This window comes from Cynocephalus volans, chromosome 8 (genome assembly GCF_027409185.1).
Source record: "Cynocephalus volans isolate mCynVol1 chromosome 8, mCynVol1.pri, whole genome shotgun sequence".
In the NCBI taxonomy this organism is placed as follows: domain Eukaryota; kingdom Metazoa; phylum Chordata; class Mammalia; order Dermoptera; family Cynocephalidae; genus Cynocephalus; species Cynocephalus volans.
In genome coordinates this window covers 132,703,399-132,730,133 of record NC_084467.1, presented here as the reverse complement: position 1 = coordinate 132,730,133, position 26,735 = coordinate 132,703,399, and the positions used below count along the sequence as shown (strand labels likewise).

At 43.9% G+C, this 26,735-nt stretch overlaps 1 protein-coding gene across 1 annotated transcript in view; it reads right to left on the bottom strand.

Moving 5' to 3' along the window:
• The window catches only part of PAPPA2 (pappalysin 2), a 259,746-nt gene extending 233,429 nt beyond the window's left edge, over positions 1 to 26,317 (bottom strand). The window contains exons 1-2 of the mRNA XM_063106943.1: positions 25,399 to 26,317; positions 226 to 1,297 (exon numbers count right to left, since the gene is read on the bottom strand). Coding sequence (XP_062963013.1) covers positions 226 to 1,297; positions 25,399 to 26,317 — 1,991 coding nt within the window. The remainder of the gene's footprint in view (positions 1 to 225; positions 1,298 to 25,398) is intronic.
• Between the last annotated feature and the right edge of the window lie 418 nt (positions 26,318 to 26,735).

Sequence of the window (26,735 nt, the reverse complement as noted above, 5' to 3'; positions counted from 1 at the left end):
AGCATCGGTAAAGGGCCATGAAAAACGACTACATCGCATAACGTTGAATATACTAATTATCCTGATCTGAGCATCCCATATTGCACACAAGTCTTGATATTCAACTCTGTACCACACAGATACGTACAATCAACTATGTTTCAATAAAAAACAATTTTGTAAAGAGTAAAATGATGTTAGAAACGCACCCTGCAAGCAGGACACCCCCAAACCCAAGCTCCTTACCTCTTGGGCGAGTCCGGGTCGAAACAGGTCTTGCGCACATCAGCCACGTCAGGGTCGCAGCAGTCCCCATCGTCAAAGTCATTCAGCATGTTGTTGCACTCTACGTGACAGAGCCCGTCCCTGCGGTTCCAGGAGTAGCAGCGGCCCTGCAGGCGGCAGTCGCCCCCGTCGTAGCCCGTGAGCGGGTGCTCACACTCGGGGTCACAGTGGTCATTGCCAATCTTGCTGGGCTCGCAGTTCACAAGCACGACCCGGTAGCGCAGGGTGGAGTTGCGGACCTCGTGGACAGTCAGCTGCCAGCTGATGTTGTAGCGGCCGAAGGCCTCGGTCAGCGCCTCGTGCTGCCGGCGGATCTGCTCCTCCCTCACCATGGGGTTCAGACCCTCATCGTCACAGATGTTCACCACCTGGTAGCGGATCACCTTCTCTCCCCGAAGGGGCCAGTGCCCATTGTACTGGGAGATGAGTTCCACGTTGTCACAAGCCGTTTGCCCACAAAGAGGGGGCCGCAAAGGTGACAGAATCTCAGGCTCTGCCTCAAAGCCCTTGAGAACCTCAAGCCGTGGGTACTTGCCATCTCTAAAGGGGGCCCACTGTTCTCTCAGGGGCTCAAAACCGGCTGTCAGGATCAAGCGGGTCAACTCCTCCCCCCCACCTGGATGCTGAGGACTGTGCTGGAGGTGGCTTTGGGAGAGGGCGGTTGACCAGAAGACCAGTGTGCCCAAGTGTCCACGGAAATAGTGCCCATCCTCAGAGCCGTCGCCCCCTAGAAGCAAAGAGCGACAAGACGCCATGAAGGGGCTGTTCAGGGGACCAGACTGGTCTGCGCTACTGGCCACCCGTGTGCCATCCACATACAGGGCCATGCGCTGTCCGTCGTAAGTGGCTGCCACGTGTGTCCATGTGCCCGGTTGGTAGCGACTGTGGCCAGTGACAGTGGTGGCTTTCTTCACGCGGTCGGTGCGGAGGGAGAAAAAGAAGCGAGCGTCTCGCCTTCCCTTGTCCTTTCCCGAGCGGATCCCCAGGGCCCAGCCCTTGTCACTGACAGTGTGGGAGCAGTTATCAAACACACCTGGGAAAAAAGGAGGAGTCGAGGGGAGAAATACCAGATACAAAGGGGAATGGAGAAAGGGAGAAGAAAACCTGTGTAAATAGCAGGAACGTAGGGTTTTAATGGAAAAAAAAAAAAAAAAAGTGATATAGATTCCCCACCTCAGATGCCTCTTCATACCCCCATATCAGGCTGTTCTGGCAGCTTCTGTTCTCAAAAGGAATCTCATTTGAGATGCCACCAATTTAATTCATTCTGGTATTTTTAAATAACCAAAATGGAAGCTGAAAAGCAGAGATCCAATGCAAAAGACACATCCTCTAGCACTTCATCACGAACGTTCCTCACGCTACCCCACTCTGAGTCCATGCCTTCCCTCACTGGTCCTGGATCCTCTACATTTCCTCAGAAGCCGTGAGGACAGTCATAGTTTTAGCAAATAACCATAATCTCCTACCCTCTCAAAGGTCATTTTTCTCCAATGAACATGAAGATGATGATTTTCCCAGGAAAACAAGGAGTCAGTGAATCGGGGAGTCTCTCGCAGGAGACCAACATCCTGGACATGGCTCCCTGCTCACTCTTCCCTGGCCTACCTCTCCAGGGACCAGGACACCCAGCCACAGAAAACAGTTGTTCCCCAAAGCAAGTCAAAAGGCACTGCCCCATGCTACTAGCCTGGGCAACTAGTCAATCAGTTATGAGAAGGACTGTTCTATACCCGATAGTGCCCACCCCAGCACAGAAGAGGAACTTTCCCAAGTAAATGAAGGTCCCCGCCATGCACTCCCTCCCCACCTACTCAGAGCAGGCACAGGACTGTTAAATCCAACTGAATAAACAAAGGAGGGAACACCTGTGGGTAAATAGCTCATTAATAAGTTGGTGGCAGGAAGGGGTTGTAGGGTCAGATGAGACATGAGCACAGATAAAAGAAAACCCTAGGCAGTTTGGAGGCCTTGAATGTTCCCAGTAGCCATCTTCAGTTGACGCATCTCCTCCTACCTGCCTCTTCTCGTATATAAAGTCTCGGGAGCAGCTTTTACTTATAAATTACATGGGGACAGTATATTCACACAAGAAATGCTTAAACAATATTGCTTGAACTGATAAATGAATGATGAAGCAATCTGCTAGTCTTTGGTTCAGATGCCTGGGGCTGACATCAAGAGTCGTTCTCCCCAAGCCTGTTAAACAGAATTTTATTTATTCCTTCACCTCCTGTATAATCCAATCCAATAGCACTTCTCTATGGATCATATAGATTTATAAGCCATGAGGCCTCCCGTTCTGATGGCAGGCAAGTGTTTTAAAGGTGGTGGTTTTCATCAATGATAGAATATCTTTTCTTCTATCTTTAGTATAAATTAATATCTTGTGATTTAAAAAGCGGAAGTTCTTTTTAACAAAAAGAGTTCATTCCCAGCCCAGTAATTCTAATAATTATACTCTGAAGTACTGGTGATGACTCGTTATGATACAATGGGAATGTTCCAGTTTTGTGTTTTCTTTTTTTGTTTTTACACCCAGGTCGATCTGCTAAAGGAGCATAAGACATATTACTTTATAAATTCTTGTATTGGATGGATTTTCAAAAATGCAGACAAATCTAGTATGCCCTGATGGATATTTTCTCTTTGTTTCATTTATTTTAATAAGTACTATTTTTCCTTAATTATGTCGGTTTGCTGACCTATGAACAAATGTACTGCAATATTTACTACCAGAACTGTGGAGTTTCTAATCTGTCAGCTATCTACTGGTTTTTAAAAGAAAGAATTGAGGAGTCTATTTTATATTTGTTGACTACATACAGTATGTCTATAAGTTGGAGTATAAATTATTAGGCTTGACGTATAAATTATCAGATAATTGACTTGATTAACTGCCAGGCATCTAATTGCAATCCTGAACACTTTAATTTACTGTGCTTAGAACTTCTACTATCAATAAAATAATTGTTTCTACTTACTTGTCTCATAGGAAGCTATAAAGTTATTGATGGTGTCGAGAATGATATTTCTAACTTCCTGAGACATAACTTAGAAGATGGAATTTTCTTATCATACTAGTCTAGTCCTGATTAATTTCTAATAATTATATCAAAAAGGATTTATTGCCCAAGAGTACTAAAGTAATATATTTTAGTTGGGAGATAAAGCAAATAAATGGAAGTACTCATATTATTTTTTGAATAATTACCAAAACAATGATTCTCTGCTCTCTAATTTATTAAGATGTTCAAGCAGCATGTGAGAAACTTCATTTAGTGCTTAGATAACTGCATTTTATGTGCTTTATTACTATTGTACATACTTCATCTATAAGATGAGAGGATAAATATGTGTTAAAGCATTTCCCTTCACTCCTTCCAGCTAAAAAAGCATATTTAACAAATAGAATCTTCTAACGTGATGTCATCACTCCTATTTGTGGATTAGAATCACATGTGGAGCTTTCACAAATACAGATTTTTGTGAAACCATATTGAGAGCTGCTGATATCCCAAACTTACAAAAGAAATCAAGTTTCTCCCTCGTGTTCCATAGATGAAAATGCAGAAGACAGAAGTTGACAGTCTAGTATACTCCAACCAGTGAAGAAAAATTAGTAAGATTGTTGTCAATGGTAAGTTAAACCAGACACAAAGTGGAAGGCTCATCTGAAAATCTTTTAAATCATTTGTTTAAAAATCATATCAGATCAGGCATCTTAGGTTTGTTGGCTTCTATGCAACAGTAGTACGTATTTGTTAATTCAGCAAATTAATGGAATGAGAAGTAGTTAAAAGAAACAAGGGCCTGTTATGAATTAGCTCACCCACGCACTTGTTCAGTAGATATATATGAGGCAATACTAGCTGCCAACCTCAGTACTTGGTCTGGGGGATTCTATAGTGATAAAATGGTTATTTGACATCAATGGAGGGTTAGTACAGTGCAGAAGATTAACCTGAAATAACCACAACGAACTATGCTGACTGTTGAAAGTTTAAACAGGTATGGGAATAGTAAAAGGACCTCTTTATTAAAAAATAGACATAACAAATCAAAAATTCCCCCTACAGTCACCGAATGTCAACTTTCCAGCTCTGACCTGTCCGTTAATAATTGGATTCGTATAAAGCATTCGCCATTCATAGCACTGCCTTTTTTACAAGACTGTCTGAGAAGGCTAGGGAGACCCAAAGCCAATGAATTCCAAGAGATAAATTTAGACTTTGCCAGATAAAGGTCCTGCCAGTTCACCCAAAAATATTCACTGTAAGATTCCTTAGAACCTACGTTGATACAAAATATCCGCTTCAGCTGAATCTTCTGAACTGGGATGCTCTTTTTGTGACCATCTTTCCTTAGCATGTAATGATATCTCCCATTTATATAGTACTTGGGCTTTCCAAATCAATCTTATATATACTATCATTTAAGCAGTAAAACCACATGAGCTCAACAGCATTATTATCACTACCTTCACTTTATAGATGAGGCTCTGAGAGATCAGGTGTCAGGCTGGGTGTAGAGAGTACACTAGCACCAGGATGTCATGATTTTGAGCCCAGAAAGCTTTCTACCACATCTATGCTGGGGAAGACCATAGCATACGGTGGTTACGAGCATGAGTCAGCCAGAAATTTCAGTCCCCAGTCTACTACTTACATGCTATGTGACCCTGAAAAAATTACATCATTTTGCTAAGTCCCAGTTTCCTCATCCACAAGTTGTACCTGTGAAATAAAGTCTGTGTATCTTCAGGATTCTTCAAAAAGCAGCCAAGGTCACAGAATTAGCTCATAAGGTTTTTGTGAGAATTAAAGAAAATAACACATGTGAAGGATCTTAGCACAGAGCCTAATGCGTATAAAGTGACTAATAAACATTAGCTGGGATGATGAGTTTTATGATGAAGTATCAAAGGGGAGAACAAATTAGATATAAAACCAGTGATATGCTGTTAAATGTTTAACAACCCTGAAGGGGGGGAAAAAAGAAAAAAAGAAAAAAAAACAAGATTGGTAGCATTTACCAATTTCTTTGGTGTAAATTACTCCCACAATGGTCAATTTCAAGTTACCAATATGATGTCACTTAACATGGAGTTGGGAAGAGCTGTGTGCAATTGGCTCTGGCAAGCTAGGGTGAGCCAGTTCCAGCACTGTAAAGACTAAAAAAGAAAGCACACAAAGCTGCCAAGTGCCTCCTTTTCCCTCTGACTATTAAAGTAGATGTAGCTGCTTTGCAGATGATCTGATTTTTTTGTGATTTAAAAGGAGTAAATACTGCCCCCACTCTAGGTTTTGAGCGATGTCTACCTGAGGACCCAGTGACCACCAGCCCCTGTGAAATAAAATCTGTCTATCCCAGGTCTCTGCATCTTATCACTACAAGCTGGGATCACAGAGCAGACTGCACAGCTCCCCACAAACTCTCAGAAGGGACCCCAGAACTCCTTCCTTGACCCCATTAAGCAACAGCAAGATGGACTTTGTTTCAAAAGAAAAATTACAGATTTCCCATATTTAAGAAACTTCTCTTTCTTCTCTGTATAGCAGAGTAAAGGCTGACAAAACCAACACAGCCTAAGCCAACACAATATACGCAGTGAAACTCTAAGCTTATGCAACATTGAGATTTTATAATTTTAAATGTACACGTGATAGAAGCAAACACGTTATAACTATTGTTTATTCATCAAAGCCACATTCTTGGAAATAACACAGGGACAAGATCATGAATATGATTTATGAAATCACTCAACACCAGACTGAACCATGATAGCCCATGAGTTAGAAAAATCAGATCAAATGATGTAACTCAGAAGATGGTGGTGGAGTGGAAGCCAAACATTTGGATCACATTGTCGTAAGAATCATCTTTTCAGCTCTTTCTTGCAACTGGCTTCTGCTATATATCAATGCTTACTAAATTTAAAATTGTTCAAACACCTCACCTGGTATTTAATCTGAGTTTTGAGAGAAAGAAAAGTAAATTGAGGGAGTATATTTTCTTTATTGTATTCCTGCTCTCAGCTCCGAAAATCTTATTTAGAGACCAGGTGTATCTCAATAGAGCAACAAACTGATGTGTTAAGTTCAACAAAAATCATTTGCATCCAGTTCTGTACTATTATTAATTATCAGCATTTGCAATTAATAGAGTAAATTACCTTCAAGGATGTAGGCCTCCTTTCAAACTCGAAGACAGTCTCCCAGAGTGATTATAAAAAATTCTAATAAAGCAGTGAACACCATAGCTACAGGTACAAACAACTATTCAAGGAGCTCCTATAGAGGAATAATCCTTCTTTCCATTTCTTGGTTTCTCTCTTTGCATTCGGGAGATCTGCTGCTTATGTCAAGAAGAAATAAGAAGATTTTAACTACCTATCATTAAATGTATGAGCTCAGTTTTAATATCTTCCCTTACAGACCAAAAATCTGAGAAGTTGAGCAAGTCATCTACAGTCTCACATCCAGCAAATGCCAGAGACAGGGATCAAAACCAAGTCTATTCAACCAAAAATCCCATGCTGTTTCCACTACACTAAAATATTTCAAATACTAAAAAAAATATTAATCATTAGTTGTTGTTTTGGGGCAAGAAGAGTGACATGGGCTGGTGAGTGTGGCACTCGAAAATTTGCAGACCACTATATGAAGACAACTGGGATCTGACACAAAAAAATGTACAGACTCACAGCCACACCTGGAAATAATTTGGAAGAGAAGAAGATGGCTGGCACAGCCATTTTACTTCTCCCTGTTGGACAGTGCCTAAATTGACAGGCTGTCGTGCTGAACATTTGGTAAAATTTCTGGGGAGCCCCGCGGGGTTCTCTGTGACACACAACTCTCAGTAGTCAATTCTAGAGGACCATGAGGCAAAGAGGGGGCTTCTTATCCTAAAGCCAGGACTATAACCAAAGGTTGGAGAAGGCAGAGGGAAGTTACATGAAGAGCAAACACTGAGAACTCGCTTCTAAGCCAGTGGCTTCCATCTTCATGTCTTTTTCCTTGGTTTCCTCACTAGGTGTGTAACTGGCAGAGTAGGAATCTGTATTTGAAGAGAACATGATAAAAAAGAGAAATGAGATGATCTCTCTAGGAGCTGCTCCCACCTCTCCACTGCTCCTGTCAAACTGCTGTGACCACTCAGCCCCTTCTCTACCAGAAATGTCCCCTCTCCCCTTTTGGAATTTTTTGTCAGTGGGTTTTGATGGAATAGAGTGTCTGGAACATAAGACCAGCTAGAGAGAGTGATGCTTCAACTGTGCTCCTAGCACCATAATGCAAAGGAAAAGTATCCAGCTCCAGGAGTTATAAAAACCAGTTAAAAAGGGAGGGAAAAAAATCTTCTGAGAACCATCAGGAATCCACCTGTCTTTGGCATTCTTATTTTATGGTAATAACAAAAGGGTACTAGTCCCATCTCATACCCTTTTCTTCCTCAAAGCAGAGGAGTATCAGGAAAATTATGCCCACTTATCTCAGAGTGTTCAAATAAACAGAAAGGCCAAAACTGTCCTTTTCTGAGAGGCTATGTAGGCTCACTGTTAAGGAAGACTCACTGGGACTTCATTTCCTTATATCTCCTCAATTAAAATCCTCCTGTCTTTTAACATATCATTTTCCTAACACCAACATTCCAAGTAGAGCCGAGCCCCAGAAATGATATCATATCTCTCGCTTTGTCTGAAATATCTCCCATCTATGGTTACGCCCTTCAAAAATTACCTGAAGCTTCATCTTGTCTGTGAAGTCCTCCTTGACTGCCCTATGATTTTCTGTTGCAGCTTGCTAAGCCTTGTTGTACTGCTAATATACTTTTTGTTTTACTCATCAAAGTAACTTGAGAGTTCCTTGATGACAAGAGACTACCTTAGACATTTGTGAATTTCCCACAGGGCCAAGAATGGATGAGTTTAGTTCCTGCATTGCCCACTCTACTCCTGAAGTCAAACTGAGTCACAAAAGTCTTGACCCAGAGAAAGAGCATTTTTCCACCAGTCTTGGGGAACCCCATTAACCCTGCAATCGCATCTGACCTAGACGAATGTTCCAAGGGAAGCCAAGCATTCTCCTCTCTGCAGGTGGTTGACTTTCCCATGACATTAGGTCTTCTTTTTCCCAGCCATCATATAACAAGCTGCTTCCTTTTAGATCCCACACAGTTGGATTACAGCACATGTGATAAAATTTATTAAGAGCTTTTCTTGGGCAAAGCCCCACCCTGGAGGGAACATCTATCCATGGCAGAGTCTCGTAGAAGAGATTGTTTAACAACAAGCCAAGGTGGCAGAAGATGAAGATAAGGTTCAGGCAGAAATGCTACTCTTGGCCCAGACACAGCCGTGGAACCCCGTTTCCAGGAAATACCCATGGCAGAGTTCTGCTCTGCCCCTCTGGGAGGTCAGGAGGGAGAGTCGTGCTTCTCCAAGAAGCTTCATCAGCTTCCAGGAAGGTGAGGCTCTATTCAGCAAAACAGAAGAGTCACGCACAGTGTCATCAACTCTGGTAACTAAAAAAACATGCTGTGTGGTGCAAGTTTGTTTTTAGGAGGAAAATGAGCAAAAGACAGGGCCAGGTTAGGTCATGACCATAAATCAACCTGATACAAGACAAGGTCCTTTCTCAGGATATTATGCCTGTGGCCGCCCCACACGCGGATGTGCTGCCTTCTGCAGAAGTACTTATGCAACACCCCGACCCCCCAGAAAGAGCACAAGGGGAATAAAAAGGACTGAGGAGGAGAAGGAAAAAGCCCATCCATCAAAGACCAGGCAACCCTGGCAGAGAGCAGGACTGTGTGAGTGGGAAGAGCGGGAGAAAGTGGAAAAAGCCCAAGGAGGTGTTTTTCAGCTGTTCTAGATAACTTCCCTTCAAGACAGGATTAGGCTCAGCTTTTCATCTGCGAGTCCAGGCTTTTATAAATTAGAACACAGAATGGGGGAAACCTTCTGGGGACTGTTTTACTAGCTAGCATCTTTTCGGCAAATTTTTCAACCTCTCCTTACAGTCCATTTTTCATTTTAGTCATGCGCTATCATGTGCAAAGATAATAGAAACCAGGATGGGGGATTTCTCTGGCTTTCCACAGGCCACCCATGTGGGGTGGGAGTTGATGAGGCAGATTTGCAGGGAGAGGAGAGAGCTTGCTTTGTGATCGCCTGAGAGAGCAGAGAAACACAGGGTGGTGAGATGGAGTATAGGAATCTAGAGGAGTTTACAAGCTCAGAGGAAGTTATCTTGCACATGGCACCCATAGAAAAGTAGTGTGGTTCCTGGCACAGTGTCAGTAAATGTTGACACTAAGCTACTCTTAGAGTTATCACTGTTACTGATTGGGAATGGGGGCAGTGCAGGTGTGCAGGGAGCTAAATCAAAAGCAACCCCACCTTCTACACTACCTAAAATCAGCAGCACCTGCCTGGAAGTCAGGCTAAAATGACACATAAACCTCCTGAAAGACCAACTCTAGACCAGAGCTTCCCAGATTTTACTGTGGATATGAACAACCCAGAAATCTGAATAAATGCAGATTCTGTTTCAGTAGGTCTCAAGTGGCAGCTGAAATTCTGCATTTCAACAGGCATCCAGGTGATACCACTGCTGCTGAACCTGAGACCACACTTTGAGTAGCAGGACTCCAAATCAGAGCAGATCAAGATCTGTGTTTTGGAGGATAAGCCTTTGTCAGCAGTGAGTAAGGGACAGAGACTCATCTAGTGGCTTAAATGCAATTAACATTCTTGGGTACATCTTTCACTTTCATCTCACATGTGACACACACATACATACACACACACTCTTACACGTAGCTGCAAATGCATGCCATAGACATGTTTGCCAAGTGACAATTTGGGACACTTCTCTCTGATCACATATCACCTGCCCAGTAATATTAGATAATAGCAATAGAAAAAAAGAAGCATAGGGTGTGTAAAGACACAAATAGGGAGACTCAAAAAGAAGAAATAATAGTTTTAAGTGTTCAACCCCAAAGAAATGCAAATTAAGACAAGATAAAAATTCATCTCTCTAATTTGGCAAAGAAGAAAAATAATGGTCTCTAGATTTGGTGGCACTGTGGAGAAAAAGGCATACTCCTGTACTGCTAGGAAGAAAGAGAGTTGGTGAAGCATTCTGGAGAAACATTTGGCAACCATTTGCCGAAACCATTTGCACCCTCCAGCCCTATAATTTCCCTTCTAGGAATCATGGTTAAGGAAACAATCTGAGAGGTATGTTTACAACAGTATAATTTATAATAGAAAAAGAGTACAGTCTATCTGAACAATAGAATAGTACCCTACCATTAAAAAAATCACACCTTAGGAGAATATTTAGAGACACAGGAAAATGTTTGCAGCTTATTTATTAGGAAACAAGGTAAGTTCTGAAACAATGTATATACTCTGATCCAAATTGTATAAAATAATAAATATGTATTTATTTCATAAGCATGGATTCATAGGAAAATTATTTTTTTTAATTTCTGTAATAAATAACCCCTCTGAGTCTGCCCATTTGTAAAATGGAACTAATGGTAGTACCTCCACTTGAAGATGAAATACATTAATAGAGGAAAAGCCTAACTATAGTAAATAATCAAAAATGTAAGCTGTTATTAATTATGGGTATTTTGTCTTGTTTGCTGCTGTATCTCAAGGGCCTAAAACAAAGCCAAGCACATATTAGACACTCATTAAATATTTGTTGAATAAACAAACAAATTAATGAATTATACACCATGTAGGACATTGGATTAAAACCAGATATGTTCATTGGAATAGCTCATAAAGGACACTGAATGAGAGTTAACTAGATTTTACACTCTGGATGACAAATCAGGAACCACTGAAGGATTTTAAGTGGAGAGAGGTAGGATGTGGCAGATGGTGACCTAATCAGATTAGTTTATTAGAAAATTATAATGATAATGTTAGAAAATTAGAATAATAATCAGGTAAACAGTAAATTGACCATTTCCATTTCTATATGGTCTTGAGGTTAATTAAAGGAATTTTTCACTGCTTGGAAAGTATAGAAAACAAGGGGCTTGGGTCCTGTGAAGCCCACAGCTGTGAAGAACCAGGTCTAGCACTGCCATTGACCTGAAATAAATCTGGAGCAGCAGAGTCTCCTTTCTAAAAAAGTTTCCTCAGCCATCCCAGCAAGAAACAACATGGCTGTGGGCACTCATTCCCTATTGCACGGATAGTTAAGTTATTAATTTTCTTCCTGAAAATGTAAACCACAGAGACAAGAAAGAGCTACCAGATAGTCAACTTGGAGTTCTAATGTGGAGCATACTATAAAGCAAATATATTTCACAGGGCCTAGTTTCTTGTAGTTTCAGATTTAGCCTAACTTCTTAAAATTACATATAATGTTAACCTTGCAAAAGACAGGAAGTTTTCCCCAGGCTATAGTCTCTGATGTAAGATAAAGAATTGTAACACAGTAAGGTTGCTGGCTCAAGGACAGACAAGTTACTGATTGATATGTAAAGATACTGGGAAATTGCTGTAGGGAAAAACAGCATTTGCTAAGATCAAGCTTTAGTTGGTGGATGGACTTAACCTCTTGCAAATTGCATTATGGAATGTCACTTTGCTTGTTTCACTGAATGTTACCAGCCTCTATTGCTAAACTTGTTAAACTATACTTAGCAAAAAGCCCACCTATGTTCTTTTCCTATAACTTCCTGGTCTGGAGAATAAATGTGGGGCAAGAACCCCAATTCATGGTTAATTTCCCAAATGGAAGGAATGCCTCTCTCTTGAGGGTTCTGGGAGATTAACCCCTTTGGAGCTTATCACTGCTCAGAAGAGATGGGCTTTGAGTAATCCTTTGTGGCTCCGTCACCCAGGGGAAGAGGGGTGACAAATCCATGGGAGGCAAAGTGACATTCTAATGTACCTTCCAGAGAGTAACCAGTGCTTTCTGGAGCCCCAATAAGACCTCCCAGGAAAACCTTCCCCCACTTCCTATTTCCCCAGACTCTCCAAGGCCTTGATCTAGACCCATAAAAGACCAAAGGGAGCCAACACAGCAGTCAACTGAGAACCAAATGGTGGTTAATACCTCCTACTTAAAAAACCTCTGTGGAGGTAGAGCCACTAGATTAACCTAAACATAATAGCTCTACAACCCTGAACAACATTGAGTGATTTTCAATACCTCATTTTCTTTATTCATAAAATGGACATGATAATAGTATCTAATTTGTAGAGTTTGGGAGAAGATTAAATTAATTCACAAGTGTGATATTATTAAAAAAGTGCTCAGCACATAACAAGTGTTCAGTAGTATTATTCATTGATAATAGCATTATTATCACTTTAATACATATAGGCCCATCTCCTCAACTGTATTATAAGTTCCTTGAGAGCTGGCAATACTGCCTTATATTTCCTCACACTCTCATTGTATCAGAGCCAACATCTTGCCCATGGTAGGGATAAGTAATTCATTAATGGACTGAAGTCACAGGAGGTAGTTAGCAGAGTTGCCAAGGGCATCCTCCCACTTAACAATATGTCATATGACACTCTAAAGACTCCATTTTCTCTAATAAAGAAAAACCTCTTAATCCACCCTCATCCCTTCTACACACTCCCTCCCTGCAGTGGGAGCCGTTACTGCCCTGCCCTGGCACAGCTCTGTGCACAGAATCACACTGGCTTTTCTTTTTCTTTTTTTTTTTTTTTTGGCATTTAAAAAAATTTTTTTTAAATTTTTATTTATTATTAGCATAGTCATTGGCTTTTCACCTCTTTCCAGTTAGGGATCGTGAAGAATCAAGAACTGTCATCAGACCTGACACCCTCACCTCATCCTGGGCAATTTCCTCTAGAGTCAATACATCGCCCCAACATCATACTTTATCTCAATGCATTTGAGTAACTTTAAATTATTTTTTCCCATATAAGAAAATAAATAAATAACTGAAGTTTAATAAGTATTGTAATGTTACTTATGTCTAGTCATTCTCACCAAAAAGAAAAAAGAGAGAGAAAGAGAAAGCAGTCTCCTGGGTAATTTTAAACACATAGATTTATTTTTGAGGGAATGCCATTTCAACCATTTTTAATAACCTTTGAAGACAAGCAGGGTGAAGTTTCCTGTGAATTCAGTACATTCAGCTGGTCCTGTGACTCTGGAATGCCATCTACCAGCACTTCAGTGCCCGGTCGTTACCCAGCTGTGTCTGCACAGTGAGCATCTACGGTGTGAGGAGGTGTGGAGTTGGACTGCTGTTCCTCAGCAGCGGCAGAGAGCTGCCTGCAAACTGATATCCCACCTTAACAAAAATAAGAAATCATGTGCTTGGAATTTCAGCAGCACAACAGAAGGGATATAAATCCCCAAATGTTGAAGGTACGTTGTGCAAAAGCTAAGAGAGCAGTATGAAGTCACGCATCTTTAGGGAGCCTGAAGTGTTGTGAATTCCTGAATCTTGATAAGACACCTTAGTACCCAGCACCTGCAAGTCTTAGGAAAGACACAGAGCAGGATGCCTCAGCCCTTCTTCTCGAGCCTTGCCCCGCCTCAGTCAAGGTCCCTCTGAGAGCTCTCTCCTATAACTCCAGCTACACTGCACCAACACCTATTTCCTGTTTTTTCTTCTCCTCTGCCAAATAAATAATTTTGAAATCCCTCTCAAAAATTTGCTGTGGCATTTCTTTTACCAGGTACAGTTTATAGAATCAATGCTACCCGAAGAAGAAATATTTAAATAGTGTTAAATATGTACTCAATGACCCAACGGCATTGCAGAGTTGTTATTTAAAGCAAGTGCGATGAAGATTCTCTAGCAACTGAAATAACCTCCCAACTTATCTGTCAGCTAAGATTAGACATTCGCACATCAGGTCTTCTTAAAGTGAGACACTGTATTATTTTCAAAGCATTAGCATTTGTCCAGTGTGTCTTACATTCATTCAATGTACACGTACTGCCTGTGCTCACTTAAGTATCTGAACATTTTTGCCTCTGCCATGTGGTCTCAAATAACCCAAGAAGACTCTGATTGCTTTCTAGGAAGCAAAACATTGATGAAGCCAGGTGATCCAGGACCACACAGACCCAAATACTATGCCAATCAGAACCCAAAGGCTCAGAGCTCCTTTATTTCACCAGTTTGAAAGTCTGAGAAGAAACAAGAGAATACAGAGTGCTTGTGTCCTCAAATTGAACCCAGGTGCATCTTCAGAGCCCAGTGTTCAAAGAGGACACTTAAAGCCGACCTCTGAGTGAGCCCCTGCCATGAAACAGCTTTGGCTGCTTGGCCTCTGAGTGAGAAAGAGAAAGGACAAGGAAAATAAGTGACCTAATTAACTGTAATTTCAGGTTACATGAGAATTGAAGTCCATAATTTTTCTTTTCCTTTTCTTACCAAAAATCTTTCTAAAGTGTTTTCTTCTCCTTTCCAGTGAGAGATTTAAATTAACCAGAGGCAACCTAGAAGAATTGAAATAACATTAAATTGGAAGCCAGGAAACTTGGATTGTGAACCCAGCCTGCCCCTGTGTGACATCAGGAAAATGCCTTCCCCTCTCTGGGCCTTACCATCTTATCTGTGAAGGAGAGGCTGGACTGGCTCATCACCAGCCCTGTCTATGCCTGAAATCTCTGTCTCCAGCTTCATTATGAAGTGCTAAAAGTCCTCATCCTTCTAACCACTTCTCACTGTCCCTCATCCTGTGACTGTGGCCACACAAGGTGGGAAGGATTGGGCTGAACCTATCGGTTAATGGGGAGGTTTTGTTTCTACTGCACTCCTCTTTTTAATTTATCTTGTAATCACGTACCTATATCTCCTAAAAAGCAGAATAAGTAAAACATTATAGTTGGTTGAGGATACTGGATAGTTGGATTCTAGTTAATCAAGGTTTTACTACAAATAATTTCATGCTAAATTGTATCACATAGATAAGCAGCAGGAGTACGAGTTAATATTTGCAAAGTGACCACAGCAGCGCCTGGCACAGAAGTATTTGTCGAAGACAGATTTCTGCAACCATTTCTGGGTGCGTTGAGCTTGCACTTGCATGCCTTCCATGTCCGTTGCTGCATCTTGCATCACATTCCTGTGTTTATGCTGTCTCCCTCTTTACTTCTTTAATACAAGGCCTTGAGTTTTGGATCCCTCTGACCTTAAAATAAAATCTCTCTGAACCTGTAACTACTTGTGACATCTCCTCTGTCCCCTCCCTTCACAGCTGAGTCTCTGAATAGAGTAAAATAGACCCCGTTCTCTGTCCTCACTCCCTTGCCTCTCACTCATATCTCTACGTACTGTAATGGGGACTCTCCTCTCCCAATAAGTCATCAGTGATTTCCTAACTGCTACATCCAATGAACCCACTTCAGACCTGGTGGCTTATTTGGTGCTTCTGTGCCATCTGGCACTTTGATAACTCTAGCCTTTTCTCTTTCCCCCAATTCTGCTACCTCCCAGTTCTCCTTCTGCCTGTCTGGTTACCGGCTCTCCTTCCCAAGCCTTGAGAAATCCTTGAGCTTGTCCAGGCAGGACTGGTCACTCCCACTGGGTGGCTCTAATAATCTACTTACAGGTGGGCTTTGACTAGACTGTGAGCACCTTCCAGGCACCACCCCTTCCTTAGTTGTTCTTGATCCCTAGCATGTGGTGACATTCCTGAAACTTCACCTAATAGAAGCTCAATAAATGTTGAATGAACGAATGAATGAATGAACAAATAGAATCAAACTACTTCTCTCATAATCTGTCCAGGATGTATTGATTTGTATGAAAGTTAGCAAATGCTATCACCACTCAAATAATGACTTACTGATTGATTAACTTGTAAGTTCTGTGACATCCCCTTTGGTCAGGTATCTGGACTTCTAAACCAGAAATGAGCCTCAATTACTGGTCTTGATATCCTAACTGCTTGCCATGGCAATGCTCCAACTTCAAAAGTTCTGAGACTCTGGCTTCCAGTCACCATAATGTGTATTTGAGCAGAACCACTTTTCTTCACCACTCACTCTGACTCATAAAGGGGACTGGGATGCTTTTGTTCTCTGACCAAGCTTCATTTCCTGGATGTTTTCTTTTTAAAAAATTCCAAAGAGGAGGATTGTTTTAAGGCAGGTAGTAAACATGAGAAGGAAAGGATGCTTCTATTTTTAGATTCAAACTTAGCACAGAAATATGCTTTCTGGAAGGAGCTAGGGTTGAGGGATGTATAGTGTGAGCAGAAAGAGATTTGATGAGCCCCCAGAGAAACCAAATTCCGTGTACTCGAGTGCAGAAGCATGGGATTTATGCACTTGTTTGTGACATCAGGAACTGCAGCTCATGGGTGTCCAGGGCATACAGGCTCAGGCTCCAAACTAAGGTGTTGCCTTAATCTTAAGAAATACCAAATAAGGTGTTTATTTGGCCTCTTCAAGGCATGCACTGGAACAGGAAAGAGAAGAAGCCAGACCTCCTGGCACACACATCTTGAATGAATGCGACGGTCAGCCCCAGAGGAACGAGAGAGGAGGAAGCAGGAGAGGAGGGGGACAAAGTGCTGCTAGTGACAGGCAAAGGGTTGAGGGTATCAGGGCTGCTGAAGGTGGTTCCTGTTTCCAGCCCTGCCTCTCTCCCTCCTGAATATTTCCAACCCGTGTCCCACCGAGAGTCCCTGCGGGGTACCATCTCACCCCTGAGGACCAGGAGAGAATGCATGCCCACAGAGGACCGGGAGTGGGCAGCTTATGCTGCCAGCTGGGTCGGCCAAAGCCTCACCCACTACATTGTCTCCCTGGGATCCAAATGACCAAGAAGAGAGTCTTTTACAGGAACTGAAAGTTGGGATGAGGAGAAGGGCAATAACAGGTGCCAGCTGGAGTGTGACGAGTGGCATGATCACATGGTCATGCTCAGAGGACCCCTCTGCACCACCACCTGGAAGTGATTCTGCTTCCCCCACCCGCACCTAAAACACTGGACAACTCCAACGTCCCAGATCTAGCCCTGTGAGTCAGACATCAAGCCCTGAACAGTCGGCCCAAGCGCCCAGTGGGGACCAAGCTCCAGGAGAAAGTTCACGGCATTATAGGGAGCTACGTGAGCTTCCTCTTCCTTGCCCTTTTCTCTTCTCCTTTAATTCTTGAAGGTGCTGCTGCATCAGAATCTGATGCACTGTGACTTCTGGGTGCCTGAGTGTCCCCTGTCTGTATGCCTGTCATTTAGGGCTCATCCAGGCAGAAATTAATAGAAAGTAATGCCCTTTGGGCCAAAGAGGAACTCCCTCCATGCAAAGCCCAGTTCAGGTAAGAAAGGGTCCATCTTAGGCTACCCTCGAAAAGCTAGAGGAGGGTGCTTGATGGAAGCACACACCTCAGCCAGTTAGAGCTCCCTGTGATTGCAGGGGCCTCAGCATCAGAGGACCGGGTGTCTCTCCTCATTGTGCAAGACAATGGTACACTTCTCCAAGACCACTGAGGTTCTATCAGATGTTGGCAGTGGCCAAACCCTACTCACCAGTGATGCCACAGAAGCCCATTTTATTTTACAGGGTCAGAAATATAAAACCGGACCTTCATGCATTGATGGGGATTGCACAATGGTGCAGCCACTTTGGAAAACAGTTTGGCAGTGCCTCAAAATATTAAACATGGAGTTACCATACAATTCAGCAATTTGCTCCTAGGTATCTCCCCCAAAGAAATAGAAACATATGTCCACTTACGCATAATTTTTATAACATCCAAAAAGTGGGAACAAATGAAACATCCATCAACTGAAGACAGCATAAACAACTGTGGTCTATTTGTTCTATTTATGGAATATTACTTAGCAATAAAAAAGGAATAAAGCACTGATTCATAGATGAACCTCAGGTGAGAGAAGCCAGGTGAAAACGACCGTATGTTGTAAGATCCCATTTGCATGAAATGTCTGGAATAGGCATATCTGTAGATACAGCAAGTAGATTTGTGGTTGCCGATGGCTGTGGTGGATTTGGGAAGGAGAGAAGGGAAGTGAGTAGTGCTAATGGGTATGGTGTTTCTTTAGGGCACAATGAAAATGTCCTAAAATTAGATTGTGGCAACATTTGCATAATTATGTAAATATACTAAAAATATTAATTTTACACTTTAAACACATGAACTTTAAGGTAAGGTGTACCTTAGCATGCTATTTTTAAGAAAGGAAAGAAATTAACTTCACCTAGAGTCCTCTTACCAAGAAACTAGCATGACCTGTTTCCTGCAAGAAATCTCTTGGACGTTTTATTTTTACTTGAACAAAAGTGTTTCCCTGCCACAGTCTCTTTGTTGGTATTGCTTGGAATAGTGAAGATCTAGAGAGCAGAGCACAAGGACTGTGGAAGAAGCAGCGGGCAAACTACTGCCTAGGAGCACAACCTAGCCTGCCACCTGTTTTTGTAAATAAAGTTTTATTAGAACATAGCCATGGCAAAACGTTCACATATTGTCTATGGATGCTTGCAGGCTCTAAGAGCAGAGTTAAGTTTTGCAACAGAGACTGTACGGCCTGCAAAGCCTAAACTATTTACTATCTGTCCCTTTACAGAGAAAGTCTACCGATCCCTGCCCTAGACTCATGCGTCTAGAGTCATGCTAAGTCATGGTCTGCACGCTAGCAACAGGAGCAGCACCTGGAAGTCTGCTAGAAACACAGAAGCTCAGGCTGCACCAGACCTACTGAATTTGATCCTCATTTGTGTTAGATAGTTGTGTTAGTACAAGAAACAGATGTCAAGACATGATTAAATACGAACATGCAAGGACTTCATTAGGCGAGACCACTATGAAAGAAAATGTGGAGGGAGCCTGAAAAGGCTGGGAGAGCCATTAGTTCGTGATGCAGGTCTGACCCTGAGGGAAGGACCCTGAGGGGAGAAAGGTTGGGTGGAAGCATTACAGACTGTTGCAGTCTAAGGAATGTTCTGCAAAGACTTTGAGAGACCTCGAGACAAAGTGGACTGTCTCTCAGGAGCTGGTCTGCCTTAATCCCTGCCACCCAGGGATGAGTGGCCTCAGCACAGATGCAGTGAATTTCAGAGCACAGCACCTGGGGTCCTCAGTCAATGAAACCTTCTGTCATCGGAGGTCTGAGAGGCGTATTCTCATCACATCTGCTGCCAGATATATTCCCATGGCAGCCACATTTTAAGAAGAGTCTCAGTTGATCTCTATGCACATTTAAGTTTGAGAAGCAATGCTCTAGATCATGGGTTGGCAAACCTTCTACAAAGGGCCAGACAGTAGATATTTTAGGCTTTGCAGGTGATAAAGTTTCTTTTGCAGCTACTCAATTCTCTCATTTAACATGCACACAGCCCCAGAGAACACATAATCAAATGGTCATGGCTGTGTTCCAGTAAAACTTTACTTACAAAAACAGGCTTCCTCTTTGGACCTCGTGCAGCCATACGCCATAATATGCCAACCCCTGCTCTAGAGGGTTAAGGTTTAGACTTTCTTAGGGTAATTAAACCCTTCTTTCATATGAGACAGATAAGAGATGGGATACTCATATTGAAGGTGGGAGGGGAGTTCCCCTCAGAAGCTTCTAAGACATCTTTGTAGGCAGCAAAAGCAGAATTTAAAAGCCACTGCCCTGGTTCCCCACAAAGACTCTTCAGTTTCAGCACGTTCCTCTCACCCCTTACTTATCCAGCAGTCTAAATTTCTACCTTATCTATTCTGCAAATGTATCTTCACGTCTAACACTGTGCCAGACATTTTGGGACAACAGAGGTGAATCAGACACTCATTTAGCTCCTGAGGAACTTTCAGTAGACAGAAATGAGATATGTACATAACTGATAAGGTAGGAAGCGACATGCACCCCAGGAAACCACACATGAAGGGCTGTAGAACGGAGAAGTTGGAGAGGACCTTCACACTGGGAATCAGGGGGGCTCCCAGGACAAGGGGCACAGCAGCAGGCTGTGGAAAGAAGGGTCCTGGTGCAGTCTGTCCTACTTCTCAAGTCAGACAAATCACTCTGCATCTCTTCTGGAGGGCCAGGGAGCCACATGACGAAGACTCGTCTGTACAAAGATGCTAATTTACAACCATCAGGGCATGTGCCTTGTTCTCACAAGAAAACTCACATATCTCAGCCTCTTCACAGTGGGTGAACCCACCCCCAGAGACTGATGACAGGCCCTCATGTGCACGGTTCTTCCATGCCAAAGGTAGGATTGCCGTGACTTTGCTGCACATCTGAGCCCTAGGCGGGGGGGGAGGTGGGGGGGCAGAGTTCTAATGTGGAAGCAACCAGGCAATTCCTCAGGGTCCTGGGGGACAAACATGCTGACTTTGACCACTGCTGCAATATAGGAGGAGGCAACAAGGAGGGCCAGGAAAGGCATGGAAGTGGCTCTACACCTATCACTGAGTCCAACTGGGTAGAGGGAGATAGACACATGGCCTGTCCTCTGCATTCTCTTACATCCACGTGAATCTGTCTTCTGCGAAGCTCTATATTCCACGTGAACAAAACTCTTCCCCCTGAGTACAAAGCTCTCTTATTGAGAACATCGCAGCATCCTGTGAAATCTCATTTCTTAGATGCCATTCACAACAAAAAAGCTATCAATAGGCCTTAAACAATGGTTTTTAACTTAGTGTCAGCAGATCCTGGTCATCAGAAAATCCAGAAAGCTCTGAATGTTATGTAAACTATGTGAACATGTATGTTCTTCTAGGGAGTGAGCATAGCTTTCATCAGATTCTCCAAAGAGTTTATGGCCCCCCCAAAAAGCTTTAGCACCATTATCCAATTTATTTGAAATAGTATTCCACAGGCTAAAAAGAGTAGATGATATTTTTAAAAAATAAAACAACTGAGTCCTTTCAGGCTTTTGATTCTCAAGTGGTCTTAGTTATCTTAAGCATGTTGTAGAAAACAAAAAACAAACAAACAAAAATCCCTATTTACCGCTATTCCCATTTTATAGATTAGCAAACTAAATTCTTAAGAAATTAATGTTAATAACCCACCTAAAAAAATGATAGGTTAGTGGGTTAGAACCAAGGATGAGCAGGTTAACACGCTGCTCCTAGTAATGATCGCCCCCTGCTGTTGATACCTGCCATGTCATAAATAATACTACGGGTCCAGTCCTGCATTGGACACTTTGCACCCATGACTTATTTAAACATCATTATAACTCTGCAAGGCATTATTTCATTTTTCGATTTGAGGAAATCAAGTCTCAGAAAAGCTCAATGGATTTCCAAAGACCACAGCCCTAACAAGTGTCAGAGGTGGCATCTGATCCCAGCTCTGCCCGCCTCCTAAGTTCCACACTGTCCATGCTCTAAAACTTGGATCCTCCGAGGAGGAAACCTTGCCTTAAAGTCAGGGGCAGTTTCTTAGACATCTTTGTATCCCCACAGTACCTTGTCACTCAATAAATATTTGTTGGATGAAGAAACCTGGGCTCAGGCTCCAGTTCTGCCATGGACTTAGTGACTCAGTCTCCTTCAACTTGGAGCTGCAGGTGGTTACTCAGCTGGGCAACTTCAGGGAACATTTGAAATCAATTATGGGTGAGGAGGAACCTATTAAAACTCTCTTTTGTGTATGTTGGGGTTGAAGGAGAGGAAAGGAAGTTGGGAAAGAGGGAAAGGAACAGGATGGTTTCAGGGTTGGGTGCCAAAGCTTAAAGATTTTACACCAGGATGGGACAGAATTTGGCTTATGTCCACTACTAAGTTCCATTGGCCCATCCAAATGAGCTTCTGACCTTGGGCTACTCCTAACTGGTCACATAGCTCTGTATTGCCAGGCTCCTCACTAGCTACTGTTATGGAGGACCCTACAGCTACTTTTATGGAGAAGCAGTTGCATACGGTGCTTTCCTAGGTCTCGGTGGCTCTGCTTCAGCTATGGGAAAATAGGCAACTTCAGAAGGTCTATCTTGCAAGGGCTCAGGCACCATCACTGTCCCTCCACGGGCCAGAGAGACTCTCAGCACCTAAAGTCTGTGAGTCCTGCATCGTCCTCAACCCTAAATAAAAGCATTATGGCAATCCATTCTGGAGTCCAACTTCCTGTTTTGGAAGAATGTGGGAGTTTGGGGTTGGGGCAGAGGGGTAACTTTAGTTTGTTTTCTTTACTAATTGCTAGAGCTGCAGGTTAATCAGAACCCCAATAATGCCATTTGAGCCCTTTCACATAAGCCCTGCAAAAAAGACTTGTATGAAGCTGACCCCAGGGATGCCTACCAACAACATGCTGGGAGAGAATGACTAAACACAACCCAGAGGCCAGGGCAGGACAGCCCTCCAAGAAGTCCGTCTTTCCCCACTACGTGGCTTCCTACTCTCCTGTGCATGAAGCAACACTGCCACCTAGTGCCTTATGTAGGAAGCATCCCCGAAGGCCCCATGGGGCAGGAGGAGACCTATGGGATTCCTCCACAATGGTTGGTTGTGGCTGAATAGCTTGAAGTCTGTGCTGAAGAGAAAATACCCCAAGTTTGGTAGACTGAAGACTGGGAAAGTGGGTTTAAGGGAAGTAGGTAGAAGCTGAGGTTTGAGAGCTGTTGGAAAAGAGTGCAGGAGCCAAGTCTTGCAGCACCTTGGATTAACCTCAGTGGAGTGGCAGAACTATAACACCTGATTGTATGTAGCTCCCAGGGACACGATTCTGTTGTTGTCATTCTGCATGGGTGAACGCCAACCATCCTAGCAACAGGTAGTGACCAGCTCAAGGATCAGTGCTAGGGTGAGGGAGGGAAGATGGGCTGAACTGTGGACTGGTGTGAGGAAACGAGTGCAAGCTGGAGCCTTTTATTCCTGAGGAGGACTAACTTTGGCAACCTCATGGTTCTCAGGGGATCCACAAGTCAAGTGTAAGCAGATGCCCACAATGAGTAGACAAGGATGCCTGAGCCCTTAGGAGCCCGGTTGCTAGAATCCTGCAGAATGAACACCTTCTTCCCAACCCCCATCTTTCCCAGACTTTTACCCTAAATCTCTACTGAATACTTTCTTAAGTGCACAAATCTAAAGAAAGGTATAGGGTGGGAGGCAGAGAAGAAAGGGACCCAGGTGTTCCCCGTCTTCAACCTTCCTGGAGTAGAACTAAAGGGTAAATACCAACACACCCTGGGGTTGAGGAGAAAGAAACCTCAGAAACTAGACTGTCTGCAAAAGATTTCCTGCCCAATTTTACATGCTTAAGGAGGTTAAGGGAGTTCAGATGGGCACTTTGGAGAAGGCTCTAAGTGTGTGCTGTGGCAGTGTGGGGGGTGGTGAGTGAGCAGGTGGGTGGGGGGGGAGATGTACTGGGGTGAGGTGGGGGATGAACAACCAGGAATGCTGTCACTGGAAAAAAATCATCATGACACTGCTCTCCTCTGTGCAGAGCATGGGACAGAAGGACACGAAAGGACAGGACAGGGATCAGGAACCCACTGTGTTGAATCTGTTTCCCCGGGTCTGGGCTTTAACAACCCAAAGCAATAGCCCCTCAGAGCCTCCCACATATATTCCTGTTGGATCCTTCTCTAATTCTTCACAGCCAGGGAACTGATCCCAGGTCCCTCTGTTGCTACTGCAAGAGGAGGGGTAAGCCGAGTCGTGGGTCTCCGTCTAGACTGCAAGCACACAGTTTCCCTGGCAGATGGGTACTAGGAAGCGAGATTAGGCAGCTAGAAGATGTCATCTGGGAAAAACTGTAAAGCTGCCAGCTCGGATCAGATAATCATCTCATTATTTCTTCCATTTGGCCCCAGAATAAGGATTTCCTTCTCCTCTTTCTCTGCCCTCACGTAACTTACAGCCCAGCCCCTTCTCTCTCCCCTTCTCTCACCCCCTCTCCCACCCAAAAATAAAATAAAGCAAAGCCGCAAGACTTGAGAGTGCTCAGTGTCTGGGAATTCCAGCTTCCAAAGGAGAAATCACAGCCAAATAGGGGGAGACAGAGTGTCCAGAAGGGATGTTCCAGCAACACCCTATTGAAAGAGGCTCCCTACTTCCAGATTTCCTTTCCTAGTCTGAAACTTATTTGCAGGCAACCTGAGAAGTTTTTTATTTGGGGAGTTGTCAAGCAATTCAGGGACACTGGAGTTCTATTTCCAGCCTGCCTCTAGCGTGCCTCTCACTGACTCAGTTTCCCCATCGACAGAATGGGAATAGCAAACATCAAATGCTTTGTGGATAATCCAAATTAATAAGATTAAACAGTTACACTATATGCCTTGCTTTGTGTTAGGTTCTGTTGTGGGAGGTCCAAAAAAATAATGAGACACTAAATGATAAAATACCAAGTCTAATCCTTCCCAGTAAGGCAAAGGGAAACAGTTACTCCTAACCCCACTCTTTTCTTTGCCCTTCTGAGTGACTTTCCATGAAAGGCAAGATCTGGGTATAGCGGAAAATAAATATGGGTGATGTTCCCAGACAGGTGCCTCTGATTAAGACCATAGAGTTATACGAGGTTTCAGTTTTAGGTCCCTCTTTTGATAGCCGGGGCTAGAAGCCAGGATCCTGGCTTGTGAGTGCCCACCTTTACGAGCAGACCCTGCTGTTCTGCAACTGTATACATGATTGTTGGAACCAAGTGAAGGTGACCCCAAGACCTAGATCAGGTGGTACCTTCTGCCAAATTCCAGGGCTGCTCACAGAAAAGGGAACCAGTCAGGACCACTTGGTGTGTGCCTGGCAGCCTTTTCCCTCACTGCATGGACCAGCCCAGGCATGACTCACTGCTCAGGTCCTTGGACTCTCAGCTATTTTCAACGTTTCCCGAATATCCCATACTGGACTCTGTGAAATGGAGTGTGGCACCCCTTCCTCTTTGACAAAGAACCAAAGAGGTCTTCCCCCTTAAAGACAGGTGAGAGAGATAAGTGAAAGGTCTCCTAAGCGCAAGCAGGATGTACAGAATCCCATGAGATCAATACAAGGGACACATGCAGTTAAGGTTAGGGAGTCATTATCCTTTCCTTGACAGTCTGGAATCCTGCTCAGCTGATCCCCACTCCCCTCCTTGGCCAGCCCTTCCTGGCTTTCCTGCTCTGTCCCCTTCCCTTCCTTGCTCCCTATGTCAACTCCCATCAGAAATGGAGCCAGCCATACCCCCAGGACCTCAGAAAGCCCAGGAGTGGGTTATTACCTGCGATGATGGCTGGGTTATTCTGTCCTCCCTCCGGCTTAACCCAGGCTTCCACTGTGAACGCCTCCCGGGGAGTCTCAGCCAACACTTCTGGATGCAGCAGCAGCCGCTCCCGCCTCCCGGAGAAGTACAAAATAGGCAGTCCTTCTTGGGGGCTAAAGGTCCCCGCTTCCCAGTGGGGGTCCTCTCCACCATTTGGAGTACTGTCCTCCAATGGCCTGTTTCTGACCCCGTGCTTAAGGGGATGCTTAGGCCAGGGATGGAAATGCAGAGGAGAGATATCAGGGTCTCCCCATGCATCTTCTGCCTGCCTCTTCACCACTTGGCGATGATGCCAGGACTTGGCCCAGCCCTTCCTTTGGGTCTCTGGTTTGGGTTCCTCTGGGCGTGCGAAGGCAGTGGTAGTGGTGGCAGCGGTAGCTGAGCTTTCCCAAGTCCCAGCCTCACCTAGAGACTCCTTGGATCCTCTGTTGCCAAGATAAGTGTCATCCTCTCCCAGCAGCTCCGATTGCCCAATAGGACCATCCTCTACCCGTGGGGCAGCTGTCCGCTCAACCTCACTCCTTGTTCCTGCTGTATGTTCAATCACGTCTTGGGGAACAAGGCTCACAGCCTTTCCGTCGGTGTCTGGCTTACTGTGTCCCACATGACGGGTCCCCCACACCCCCACACGGTAGGGCCTCAGGTAATTCCCAGGCCTGCTGGGGTAGATCCCAAAGAGGTGATGCTGGGGAGCAGCTCTGGGTCTTTGAACCTTGGCCCCCAGCCAACAGCGTTCTCCTTCCAACAGCACCTGGTTCAGGTGTCCCCTCTGAGCCAAGGATTTCTTGCGTGTCCAGCCCAACTCAGAGTTGGCAGAACTGAATGCCCACCCGGCCAGCATCACCAGGCTTATGATCAGGACCTTTAAGCACATCATACCGCCCCCGGCTGTTTTTACTGAACCAGAAGTCAACTTCTGGGTACCACACCGGAATGATAAGGAGACGCGAAAGAGCCAGCTAGCAATGGATTGGCAGTCACTGGGAAAACTGTTTTGTTCACGGACCAAACTTTTTCAAGCAGCCCCAAAAGAGTGCCTCTTCGGGTCCGCTGTGCTGGAGCCTGCCAGTGCGGCTGCTACACCTGGCCCGCCGGGTGCGCTTCCCTCACACCTCTCCCTTGACCTCTCTGCTTGCTCTATTTCAGTCCTTGCAGAATGAAGTTAATTTCTCTTGGTTCCTTTGAATTTCCTCCCAGAGAGCTCAGGTTTCTTTCCCCCCCACACCCACCCCCTTTCTTCACTAATGCCTTCCCTCACTGATAGCAGAAGAAAGACCCATGGGCGTGAGCCAAAT